This window comes from Polypterus senegalus, chromosome 17, assembly GCF_016835505.1.
Source record: "Polypterus senegalus isolate Bchr_013 chromosome 17, ASM1683550v1, whole genome shotgun sequence".
Taxonomy (NCBI): Eukaryota; Metazoa; Chordata; class Cladistia; order Polypteriformes; family Polypteridae; genus Polypterus; species Polypterus senegalus.
In genome coordinates this window covers 18,174,222-18,187,602 of record NC_053170.1, presented here as the reverse complement: position 1 = coordinate 18,187,602, position 13,381 = coordinate 18,174,222, and the positions used below count along the sequence as shown (strand labels likewise).

Below are 13,381 nucleotides of genomic sequence, written 5' to 3'. Positions count from 1 at the left end.
CATTTCATCTTCTTACGTTTTCAGAGTCAGACCTGAAATACCCGCATCTTACAACATATGTCTAGCGTTCTTGTTCTTTTTTTTTTGGCAGATATGAAAAAGAGTGAAAATGAAGAGAATGCTGGCATTTCCTTCCCCAAGGCAGCAGAGGAAGGTCCTGGGTCACGTAATCCCCGTGAATATCTAAGGAATGGTCAACCTCCCAAGTTTTCTCACCTTGACTCAGCATCAGGTACATGAGAAGCATCTCTGGTTACCTGGGAACAAAACACATACCAGTGATCTCTGCCTTTTTTACACGTCGAGTGTGAAGGAGACATTCTTCTAAGTCAGTTTGTATTTTCTTATCATGCAGATCTGCAGGAAGCTGAGATCAGCCATGGAGCACAGAGCCAGGAGATCAAGGTCACTGCTTCTCACTCCCACAGTTCTTCAGCTCTCCCTCCCTCTCTCTCAGCCTGCTCCCTGACACCACTGCTCCCAACCCGTGTGCTGCCCTGTGGTACACAAATATACTTAAATTTGCCTTCTTAGAATGCCACACACCTCTCTATATTAATAAAAAAAATCTTGGGTTGAGACGTGATATTCTCAGAAAGACACTTTTGACATCTCGTGAGACTAGACTTTACAACCTTTGGAAGCAAGACCCATGAGACGGTTACATCTGTACATCACAACCTACTTACAAACAATTTAAAACAAGATCATGGACATCTAAACTCTCAGTTGTTGGAATGCTTTTGGCAGACACACTTCATGTGCTCCCAGCTCTTAAAGATTTTATACGTTCTAGATGGCACGTCAGCAACTAAGCGAAGAAGAAAGAGCAGCTACAGTATGTACAAATTCTGAAAATAAGGAAAGTAATAATCAGCCCGGACCAAGTGGAGTTGAAAACCTCGTAGGTCCAATCGGGGTCAGAAATAAAAGATGTTCAAAAACGTTGGCGGCGGTTAGAGATTATGAAAGCAGTGGAATTTGAAAGGCTCAAAAAAAACGATGGCGCGATACACATGCATAGCAAATTACAGATTATGAAAGTAGTAAAATTCGAAAGTATCTAAAAAAAGAGAGTAAAGATCGCATTAGCACAAACAAATGGAAATTATTACTCAGTGAAATAACGGAACAGCAAAAAGAGATCGAACATATGGACATAGGTGATATGTCAGAAGTATGTAGGTATTGTTCAGATTTAAACTTTAAATCGGAGACTTGCAGATCATCTAATTCGTGTTGCCATCAGAGGAAAGTAGTGTTGCCTCCTAGTGAAGAGGCGTATCCGCAAGAAATAAAAGATTTGTTGTTTGGTGAAAGTGAAATCCACAAACACTACAGGCAAAATATCCGAGTCTACAATAATCTTTTCACGTTTGCATCATTCAATGCTCAAAACGTAGATTTACACAATAATGGACCATATGCTATGAGAATCTGAGGTCCTGCAACAATTAAAGCTACGACAAGTTTAATTTCAAAGAAACCACAATTCGTTCAGGTTTATATTTATGATCACAGAGAAGCGATGCAACATACAATCGAAAGAGTTTGTAACAATTCCCATGAAAATAACAATCTCTTTAAATTGTATATCTGGATAACCAAACCTAGGGGTGGGCAAGCGAAGCGAGCAGGAGGTGAAGCCCCCTAGTTTAAGTAAAGAACAGCTTTCCTCATTACAGCACCTGGCAAGGAAACCCCTAGGCTCACCTGCTGCATCTGACATGCAATTACACGAGGGTGTGTCTGACCTGTCCCCAGGGTGTCCTTTAGACTGACCCTTTCCTGATCTTTAAACCCAAAGGCTCCATTTGGCCTCCGTAGAGAATGTCACTGCCTGACTTCTTCTGATGTTTGTCTGACTGTCAGTCTCTCACTGCTTCAAGTCACTTTGCATCGGCGTAAATGTTGAACCCATGTTTCCTAAGTCTTTGAAGACTCCTTTCACTTTCTTTCTCTTTTTCTTTCATTTCTGTTCTGGTATTGACTGCTTTCTCTGTGCTCAGCTCCACACCTGGGTGTTTGAATCCACCTCAGCGCTGCTCGCCTCCTCTCCCATTATCCCTGAAGGCAGCATGGTATATATCAAGCAGGAGGGGTCTGTCTTTGTTCGAATTGCAGACGGCTGGCAGCAGCTCAAGGTAAGGGGGAGGTGGAGCACCTTTGTGGGGGGGGGTATCAAGATCCCACCCTTTCACCTGTAAGGTATGATGTGTGATTACATCATCACTACACGTGTAACCGTAGCCTAAGTGCCGCGTGTGCAGTTAAATGTGGACACCTCCTGTGATCTCTGTGGGTTTTAGAGTTGTAAAGTTGTGTCTTTTTTTTATTTTAGTTGGAGCGGGTCTTCAAGGATTCAGATACCATACCTGAATCATTCTTATCTTCTGCAAAACCTGTAAGTGATACATACATCAGTTATATTCTTTTTTTATTAAAATCACATATCATTCCATACAAATAAATCAATTTTTACAAAGAAAAGATTGAAGACAAATCAACCCCCACCCCTGAGAAAGAGAGCTAAGCCAGCAGAGTAAAACTTAAAGCTAGTAAAAATAAGTAAATAGATGAATTAATAAGTGAATAAAGATAAATGGAGAAAAATAATGAAAAATGGGAAGAGAATCTGCTTCCTCGGTGCTTTAAGAGCTTAATCTAAAATGTTACTGATCAGATCCTGCCAGGTTTTGAAAAAGTTCTGCACAGATCCTCTAAGTGAGACTTTGATTTTTTCCAATTTCAAATAATATAAAACATCAGTTACCCACTGACTTAAAAGAGGAGAGTTAGGATTCTTCCAGCTGAACAAGACAAGTCTACGTGCCAATAGTGTAGTGAAGGCAATTCCAGTGTGTTTGTCCTTCTCCACTTTAAGCCCATCTGTGAGCCCACCAAACACAGATGTTAGTGGGTTAGGAGGCATCGTGACACCGAGGTGGTCTGATAGACATTTAAAGATTTGGGTCCAGCATGATGTTAATGTGGTGCAGGTCCAGAACATGGGGCTGAGACTTGATTGTAACGTTTGCAGGTTGGATCTTGCCCTGGAAACATTTTGGACAATTTTAAGCGAGACAGATGTGGTCGATATATTGAGATGGATAATTGTATGCTTTGTGCATATGGAGTTTGAGTGAATTCTCTGCATTGCTACCTTCCACTCCTTTTCTGATATGTTGAGTGAGAGATCTTTTTTCCCCACTGTCCTCTTGGATCTTTGAAATGAAGGGACTGTAAAATGATTTTATATATTGCAGAAAAGCTGCCTGAATCCTCAAGACTATTTTCTCCGACATAGAGGTGGGTGGGAGGTGAGGACAATCGGGCAGGTTCTGTTTAACAAAGTTTCTGATTTGAAGGTAGTGAAGGAAATTTGTTGCAGGAAAGTTAAATTTGGAATGTAATTGTTTGTAGGATACAAAGACGTTGTCTACATACAGATCTCTAAGTGATTTAATCCCAAATGTTTTCCAGATATTAAAAACTGCATATGTTCGAGAGGGTGGAAAAAGGTGGTTCTCATGCAGAGGTGCCACAGATAAAAGATTGTGTATCTTAAAATGCTTCCTACATTGGTTCCATATTCTGAGTGAGTGAAGCACAATTGGGTTATTAGTACAGTGGAACCTCGGTTTACGAGTAACTTGGTTTACGAGTGTTTTGCAAGACGAGCAAAATTTTTTAATAAATTTTGACTTGATAAACAAGCGATGTCTTGCAATACGAGTAGTATGGATACACGTTGTCTGCTGAGCGTCATGTGATCACAACTGAGCTGATGGTTCTTCTCTCTCTTGCGCGTGCGTCTCTCTCTCTCCTTATCTCTCTCGCTGGCCCGCGTCTCTCTCTCCTTGTCTCACTCGCTCACACGTCTCTCTCTCTCTCTCTCTCTCTCTCCTTATCTCTCTCGCTGGCCCACACTTGTGTGCTGTGAAGTGCGAGTCCCCATCTTGCGCCCCAAAACATGAAGCTGAGTCTCAGTACTTTAACAACACCCGCTTTATTCAGCTTGAAACAGCAACAGTGCTGTTATTTATTGTAGCGGGATCTTTATAATGTTCCTTGTATCACCCATTGACGGCAGGTGCTTATAGCATGTCTGTGATCTTTTTGGATTCGCTTATACGGCGAACTGCTGCAGCGCTGGGAGACTGCGATTGCTTTGGGACGCTCTTCCGCGTGTCGTCCTGTTGGGTGGAATCCCACATGAGTTTAGAAACTCACTCACACCAGCCATGATTCTTTTTAAAGGTAAAGTGCAGGTTAATTTGTTTTATGTATTTTTACTTTATATTTTGTATTAATCATTTTTATATGAATAGTTTTGAGTTATCGAACAAATCATCTGAGTTTCCATTATTTCTTATGGAGAAAGTCACTTTGATATACGAGTGCTTTGGATTGCGAGCACGTTTCCGGAACGAATTATGCTCGCAAACCGAGGTTTCCACTGTATATTGGTGATAACTTGCATTTAATGGGGCACAAAGCAGGGAATATAAAGAAGTACTGCAGGATTTTATTTCTATTGCAGACCAAGCTTGTGTATGTTCATCTATTTGTGTCCATGTCCAGGTTTTTATAGCTTGTATGTTTGCTGCCCAGTAATAAAACTGAAAGTTAGGTAGAGCCATGCCACCTTCTGCCTTAGGTATTTGTAGGGTCGCTCTTTGGATACATGGATGCTTTGCACATTCAACCAATAAAAAGTGTGTATTCAACGCATAATCTTTGCAGGAGCAAATTCAGTTGTTGAGAGCCTATGAGTACCACAGCCATCGGGTCCAAAAACACAGGAAGCTCTGGTCACTGCTCTGCTTAGCCAGCTAAGCCGGACTCCTCTGCACACCATCTTCCAGAGACTGAAAGGAAAACTCCACCCCAAAAATGATACATTTCTTTGTATGTTACGTACCCCGTGTAGTTCATAGTAATAGACAAGACTGCAGCAAAGGATATGAAAATCTCGTGCATGTGTCAAGTCATCCAGTCATATGCTCACAAGGTATTTTTTTCTAAAATATTATTAAATAAAACACTCTTGTGAATGAAAATGGAACGTGAACAAGTGTTTGGAACTAAAGACCCACCTTCTGTCTTCATTTATACTCATATCCACAACTCAGAATTATTTAGCAGCCGTCTGTGAAACGGCACCGCTCAATTTATTTTGTGCTTGTTGAAGCGTCTCAGATATGCACAAGTATGAAGCGTATTCTCCTCATTCGCTTTTCTTGAACTTTTACGCCTGAGCTGTACTCCTCTCTCAGCGCTCGCTTTTTATTGATAATCGTGCGAAGCACAGTGTTAGCCAATGAATACGCTGTTTCTGGGCTGGACTCGTGACAGTGAGTGAGGGGCTAGACGGGGTCTTCAATTCAATTGCTCTGCTGCGTCTGAGCACGTCCCATATTATTTCACGAGAGTGTCTTCTGGTAGCAGTTTATTTAATAATATTTTAGTAAGGACATATGTGTTTGGGACCTTGTGAGCATACAACTAGATGATTTGTTGTGGATCATGTGGCACAAGGAATGTGACTTTTTTTACATTGACTTTTTTTGATTTTGTTTGCTGTTATCCAGTATTGATCACCACAAACAGCAGTTCAATCAGAAATTTCGTTACCTCCGTGCTACGTAAAATCATAAGATTCAATTTTTTCTCAACTGTCACAATGAACTGCACAGCAGGGGTTGGCAAACTCGGTCCTTGGAGGGCTGAAGTGGCTGCAGGTTTTCATTCCAACCCAACTGCTTAATTAGAAAAATTAAAAAAATAATGATTGCCAGGGGCGGCACGGTGGCGCAGTGGTAGCGCTGCTGCCTCGCAGTTAGGAGACCCAGGTTCGCTTCTCGGGTTCTCCCTGCGTGGAGTTTGCATGTTCTCCCCGTGTCTGCGTGGGTTTCCTCCGAGCGCTCCAGTTTCCTCCCACAATCCAAAGACTTGAAGGTTAGGTGGATTGGCGGTTCTAAATTGTCCTTAGTGTGTGTTTGTGTGTGTCCTGTGGTGGGTTGGCACCCTGCCCAGGATTGGTTCCTGGGATTGGCTCCAGCAGACCCCCGTGACCCTGTGTTCGGATTCAGCGGGTTAGAAAATGGATGGATGTTTGCCAGTCCCAGACCTTATTTAATATTATAGCATGTTAATCTGCAATATAATACTCTTATATTATAGATTTTTTTTCCTTTCCAAGGAAATCATCCAAATGATTTGAAGCCTAAAATGGCTACTTTTCAGTCTGTCACATTTCTCTCTTAACAACAACAACAACATTTATTTCTATAGCATATTTTAATACAAATAATGTAGCTCAAAGTGCTTTACATGATGAAGAAAAGAGAAAAAAGACAAAATAAGAACTAAAATAAGAGAACACTAATTAACTTAGAATAAAAGTAAGGTCCGATGGCCAGGGAGGACAGAAAAAACAAAAAAAAAACTCCAGACGGCTGGAGAGAAAAAATAAAATCTGCAGGAGTTCAGGGGCCATGAGACCTCCTAACCACCTCTGGGCATTCTACCTAACATAAATGAAACAGTCCTCATTGTAGTTAGGGTTCTCTTGGAAGGACTTGATGATGATGGTCATGTGGACGTCTGGCTTTTAATCCATTAATGTAGGACATCATGGTGCTTTGATTAGGTGGTGGTGGTGCAGGTCGCCACCACAGAAAACCAGGAAAAGAAACAGAAGAGAGAGTAGTGGTTAGTATGGATTTTAGAGCCACCATGAATAGTTATAATGAATTGAATATACAGAGTATCAGGATTAAATGAAGTTATGAGAAGGCCGTGTTAAAATAATGTGTTTTCAGCAGTGTTTTAAACTGCTCCACCATATCAGCCTGGCGAATTCCTATTGGCAGGCTATTCCAGGTTTTTGGTGCATAGCAGCAGAAGGCCGCCTCACCACTTCTTTTAAGTTTTGTTCTTGGAATTCTAAGTAGACATTCATTTGGGGATCTGAGGTTACAATTTGGAATATAAGATGCCAGACATTCCGATATATAAGATGTAGTGAGATTATTTAAGGCTTTATAAACCATAAGCAGAATTTTAAAGTCAATCCTGAATGACACAGGTAATCAGTGTAGTGACATCAAAACTGGAGAGATGTGCTCAGATTTTCTTTTCCTAGTTAGGATTCTAGCAGCTGCATTCTGCACTCGTTGATAATGATTTATGTCTTTTTTGGGTAGTCCTGAGAGGAGTGCGTTACAGTAATCTAGTCGACTGAAAACAAAAGCGTGAATTAATTTCTCAGCATCTTTCAATGATATAAGAGGTCTAACTTTTGCTATGTTTCTTAAGTCAAAAAATGCTGTCCTAGTGATCTGATGAATATGTGATTTAAAATTCAGATTACAGTCAACAATCACCCCTAAATTCTTTACCTCCGTCTTGACTTTTAATCCTAATGCATCAAGTTTATTTCTAACTAGCAAAATACCCGCGTTTCGCAGCGGAGAAGTAGTGTGTTAAAAAGTTATGAAAAAGAAAAGGAAACATTTTAAAAATAACGTAACATGATTGTTAATGTAATTGTTTTGTGACTGTTATGAGTGTTGCTGTCATCAAGGATTTGATTATTATTTCTTTCAATCAGGTTCGTATTTGGAGGATGTGTTGTGTTCAAGTTATGTTCCGTGTTTGTCAACCGTTGTAAAGATAACAGATTTCATTCAAAGAAGTGTTCACTACCCAAATCGTTACTTGTGAATCTAAGATGTTTAACAGGCATTCTCGGTATTAAGTTGTGGATTTGCCTGCGAATATTTAGCGGCAGCGTGTCTATGAACTTAATTTGAACTTAAGCTTTACACCTTGCTTTCCTATTGATATGTCTACAAAGGCTTGTTCAGATTCAGAGGGTTGTTCCTTTCTTACTGCATCAATAATCAGCTCGTCTTCCTCTTTACCTGAGACATCACACACTGAATGCACGGGTTTACCTTTCCCAGTCCTGCAAACTTTAGCGAAGTGGTTCAATTTACCACATTTTTTACACTGTCTTCCTTTAGCTAAACATTGACTTTTTCCACCGTGTGCTTTGTTACCGCAGTACCTGCACTTATGAATATGCTTGTATGCGTCACACGCTTCATATTCTTTTGCTGCCTTCTCAATTGTGTAATGCGTTTTTTATTCAGCGCTCTTTGGAAGTCTTGCTTTTTGTGTGCGTACTGTGTTCACAGTCAGTTCACATGAGCCACTCGGAGTACATGCATCAAAGGTTCTCAGCTGTGGTTCTGCTATCTCATGTGATCTTGCGATGTCCACGGCTTTATTTAATGTTAGCTCAGACCCGGGACTTAAAAGTTTCTCTCGCACTTTTACTGAGTTTGTGCCAAACACTATTCTATCCCTGACCATCTCATCTTTGTTTGCATAAGCTCAATCCTTCACCAGCGATTTTAACTCCTTTACAAAGTGATCAAAAGTCTCGTTTATACCTTGCGTATTCGTCTTAGGCATGACAAACGCCTCGTAGCAGCAGCGTGTCTATTGGATAACTGCTGACGAACAGGCCTTATATGGGCAGGCACTGAATTACGTGGGAGGCGTGGGTATGGGGGACACAATATGGGCAGGCAGCCAACTACGTGGGAGGCGTGGTGATGGGTGACGCAACTCCGCCTCACACGGTGACCGAGCTGCAGGCTATGGCGGTATATATGTACGTAAGTAGGATTCAGTTATGACCGTTACGCGTAGAATTTCAAAATGAAACCTGCTTAACTTTTGTAAGTAAACTGTAAGGAATGAGCCTGCCAAATTTCAGCCTTCTACCTACACGGGAAGTTGGAGAATTAGTGATGAGTCAGTCAGTCAGTGGGTCAGTCAGTGAGTCAGTGAGGGCTTTGCCTTTTATTAGTATAGATAATCTCATTGTCTCCGTTATTGCCAATCACTAAAATTTCTGTTTTCTCTTTATTTAGCTTGAGAAACTTACTATTCATCCAATTAGAAACACAAGTGAGACATTGTGTTAGTGAATTTACAGCGTCTGGGTCATCTTAAGTGTTTTATTAACTCCTTGAGGGCTGAATATTTTTTCCAAAACATGCAGTTTTCTGAAAATCACCCAAAGCAAGGACCTCGCACATAAATCAACCTAAAATATCAGTTGCTGGGTGCTGTGGCCGCCAGTTTATAGTATCTTGTGGCTCGAGACTCTCACGGGCGGCGTGACGGCTGGCAGGAATGTGTGGCAGGCTGGCTGCCAGGATTTCTTCATGTGACGGTGGCAGGGATGGCAGCAGCAGTCGCGGTCACAGTGCGATGCAATCTGGTTTGCACCTCGTGTCCTGATGAGTGGCACACAAACGGGTTTGGCACCACAATTAGCTGGAGATCAATCAGCTGATGCCGGTAGCTCACTGTCATTTTCGATCTCAATCTCCAGATCACTTGCATCAGAATTGGAGTCCAACAGGTCAGAATCCAATTCAACGATAAAATGCAAATCGTCGTCCACGGAGTGGTTTGCTTTGTGCATTCGCTTCAGTCTCTCGCCAGATCTCGTTGTTTGCTCTTCGCTACTCCCTCAGACACATGGAAATTTCGGCCAAACCAAAGAAGCTAACTTTCCTTCTAGCAAAGAGAGTCATATTAAAACATAATGGCGGGTTTTGTCACCGTTTGCAGAATGACAGAAGTCGACATCCGCCCTGAAAGAGTTAAACCAAATAGTGCATGATGAATCCATCCTCCGCATCGAGAGGAGTCAGATGAGGTGGCTCGGGCATCTGATCAGGATGCCTCCTGGACGCCTCCCTGGTGAGGTGTTCCGGGCACGTGACCCAGGACACGCTGGAGGGACTATGTCTCCCGGCTGGCCTGGGAACGCCTTGGGATTCTCCCGGAAGAGCTGGAAGAAGTGGCCGGGGAGAGGGAAGTCTGGGCCTCTCTGCTTAAGCTGCTGCCCCCGCGACTCGACCTCGGATAAGCGGAAGAGAATGGATGGATGGATGGATGAATCCACACAGGTGCAAATGGAAACAAGTTAAATGGAGAACTGCTAGCTCCTGCTGGGTATATTGGGAAAAGGATGTTGATGATAGAGCTACCAGGCAAGAGGAAAAGAAGAAGGCCTAAGAGGAGGTTTATGGATGTGGTGAGAGAAGACATGCAGGTGATGGGGGTGACAGAACAAGATGATCCGCTGTGGCAAAACCTAACGGGAGCAGCCGTAAGAAGAATAAAATAAGAGCCATTAAAAACAGTGAATGCAGCAGTTTAAGACTGAAATAATCAAATAAGGGTGGGGAACCTTAACAAGCGAGACCACTAAAATGAAGCAGAAAAATGTCACTTGAGCAATAAGTGCTTCATTAGCCATAACTGACTTCTCATTAAGAAACTGGGGTGGAACAAAACCCAGCAGCCACTGCAGACCTCCAGGACGGGGTCGGCCTACCCCTGCTGTAATAGGGTAACATACAGTACTGTATAATAAAAATCCTTATTTTCTGGTGGAGTTTTTCTTTAAGTCGACTTTGAAATGACTGACAGATGGAGGGCTCCCTCTTGTGGCAATCTTGTTTCTTTTACAGGAAACATTTCTTAAGAACGGTAACCTGGGTAGAGTGTAACATCCAGAAATGAGCCTAGAGCGCACATACAGTACACTTGTTTTACTACAGAATGGAATATCACTGGCAAAAAAAGCGGAAGGCAATTTGACCGATTTTACATTTTATACCATCCGGTGGATGAGTTCATTAATAACACGGGGACGCAGTTGGGAACGTGTGAAGGGTAAACTTCTCACAAACATCAGGAAGTTTTTCTTTACACTTGGAACAAGAGATCAGGTAGTGTGGTAGACAGTGAGACTTTAGGGACTTTGAAAACTTGGAAGACTTACGGTAAGTGGGTAGGAACGGCAAGCTTTGTTGGGCTGAATGGCCTAATATTCTAACATCGAATGGGATAGAATAAAAAAACAACCGGCCATTGTGTTCATTTTAAACTTGCGCAAATTAACTGTCATCATTCCTGTGTTTTTCTTAGCTGACTAAACCAGACCTGAAGCCTTTTCCAACTCCAGAGACCAGTCCTCCAGTGATGGCACACACTCATGGGGTAGGTGGGCACACTGCAGTGTGTATTACTGGCATGGCCCTAAATCTAACCTGTGCATTATATTGTCCTGGCCTGTGTACCCATTACTCTAATGAGAGTTATTCTAACATACACAACGTTTTATGACGGTTTATCCATCCATCCATTATCTATCCCGCTATATCCTAACACAGGGTCACGGGGGTCTGCTGGAGCCAATCCCAGTCAGCACAGGGTGCAAGGCAGGAAACAAACCCCGGGCAGGGTGCCAGCCCACCGCAGGACACACTCACACCAAGCACACATTAAGGACAATTTAGGATCGCCAATCCACCTAACCTGCATGTCTTTGGACTGCGGGAGGAAATCCACGCAGACACGGGGAGAACATTCCAACTCCACGCAAGGAGGACACGGGAAGCGAACCTGGGTCTCCTAACTGCGAGGCAGCAGCGCTACCACTGTGCCACTTGCAACAGTTTACATGTGAAGAAATATAAAAACAAAATATCCATCCATTTTCTAACCCTCTGAATCCGAACACAAATTAATAAAATGAATTCAAAGATTCTCTGGACCTTCAAATTAACAACAAATATCTAACTCCATCCATCCATCCATCATCCAACCCGCTATATCCTAACTACAGGGTCACGGGGGGTCTGCTGGAGCCAATCCCAGCCAACACAGGGCGCAAGGCAGGAACCAATCCCAGGCAGGGTGCCAACCCACCACAGAACACACACAAACACACCAAGCACACACTAGGGCCAATTTTTAGAATCGCCAATCCACCTAACCTGCACGTCTTTGGATTGCGGGAGGAAACCCACAAAGACACGGGGAGAACATGCCAACTCCACGCAAGGAGGACCCGGGAAGCCAACCTGGGTCTCCTAACTGCGAGGCAGCAGTGCTACCACTGTGCCACTTGCAACAGTTTACATGTGAAGAAATATAAAAACAAAATATTAATGAAACGTTTTGCCCACATCGTAAAGGATTCCATTTAGGTTAACTGGGCCTCCGTAGGTGGAGATCCGTGCTATGGTCTGCCTGGTACCCAATGCTGCTTGGATTGGCTAATTGGATTAGGAATTTGAGAATATTAGAGTATGCAATGATTTATAAGTAAGTTGTGATGGTGTGTACGTTTGTCAGGTTAGGTTTTATTTGAAGTACAGGGAGCTCTGTTCATTTCAGAAGGCACGATGGCACCGTAGGCACTGCTGTTGCCTCACAGATCCAGCAGGTGAAGTTTGGTTTTCTCCAGGACCTTTGAACCTGAACATGGGTCTTAGGTTATCTGCTTATTCTAAATTGGCTCTGCATGAATGTGTTTGTGGGTTTGAATGTGAAGGTGCACTGCAGTGGTCTGACACCCGTTTCAGGTTTGGCTCCTGCCTTGTACCCAGTGTTGGGACAGACACCAGCAGGACGACATGTGTGGTGACATGTAAAACATTTATTAACTGACGCTCCTTCCTGCTGTCCACAGCTGCGTCTTGTTGCCCTTAACGCTCCCCTGTCTGGAGACATGTCTGGGATCAGGGGGGCCGATCTTCAATGTTATCGCCAGGCCCAGGAGGCCAGACTCCATGGGACTTTCCGAGCTTTCCTGTCCTCTCCCACTCAGAACTTGCTGTTTCTGGTCAAGCAGTCTGATAGGACACAGTTTCCTATTCTCAATTTAAGGGTAAGTCGGCTGACCGCTTCTTGAACCTGCCATCTCACGGCTGCTTACCTGGAGCCATCGTCATTTCTTGAGAGTGCTATCCTTTGTCTCTTGTTTCAGGGTCAAAGGCTTTTCCCAAGTTGGTCGTCTTTGTTTTCAGCAAACGGGGCACAACTAGGTGCCAACATCCCTTTGTACTCATTCAATGGAGTTAATGTTCTTCAGGACCCATTTTGGTAAGTGAAACATAAGTGGCAGACTTTGTAGTCTTTCAGGGTCATGACGGTATGTCGCACCGAGTGTTGATTTCATCTTTTAATTTTCATAGTCATGTTGTGCATGATAAGGTGAGAAGAATAAGAGGCTGAGCTTTTTCAGATTTCCCATCCCTTCTCTCTTTTCTGTTCACCTGGCAGGCCTTACAAAGCAGTCTGGCATGGGGCCACACCTCTCGGCAAATCAGTGCCCTGGCAGACATGCGATGACTGGCGAAGAAGCACCAGGACAGGTCTGGCTGGCACACTTCAGGGGGGCAGTTCCTTCCTGACAGGTCGGCCTGTCGCTTGCAGCACTCCGCTGATTGTGCTGTGCATCGAGAACGCCTATCCATACAGTTACATGTGGTGA

General features: G+C 43.2%; 1 protein-coding gene across 1 annotated transcript; it reads left to right on the top strand.

The window, feature by feature from the left end:
- The first annotated feature begins 1,955 nt into the window (after positions 1-1,955).
- Positions 1,956-13,381, top strand: LOC120518035 (collagen alpha-1(XV) chain-like). Its single transcript, XM_039740587.1, has 6 exons — positions 1,956-2,144; positions 2,342-2,404; positions 11,029-11,100; positions 12,578-12,775; positions 12,875-12,990; positions 13,171-13,381. Exons 1-6 carry the CDS (start codon positions 2,079-2,081, stop codon positions 13,379-13,381), a joined length of 726 nt encoding a protein of 241 aa, XP_039596521.1. The 5' UTR covers positions 1,956-2,078.

Coding starts and splice junctions, on each gene's coding strand:
- LOC120518035 (XM_039740587.1), top strand. CDS start 2,079: ATGGTATATATCAAGCAGGAGGGGTCTGTCTTTGTTCGAATTGCAGAC. Junction 2,405..11,028: donor TCTTATCTTCTGCAAAACCT/GTAAGTGATACA, acceptor TGTTTTTCTTAG/CTGACTAAACCAGACCTGAA. Junction 12,776..12,874: donor TTCCTATTCTCAATTTAAGG/GTAAGTCGGCTG, acceptor CTCTTGTTTCAG/GGTCAAAGGCTTTTCCCAAG.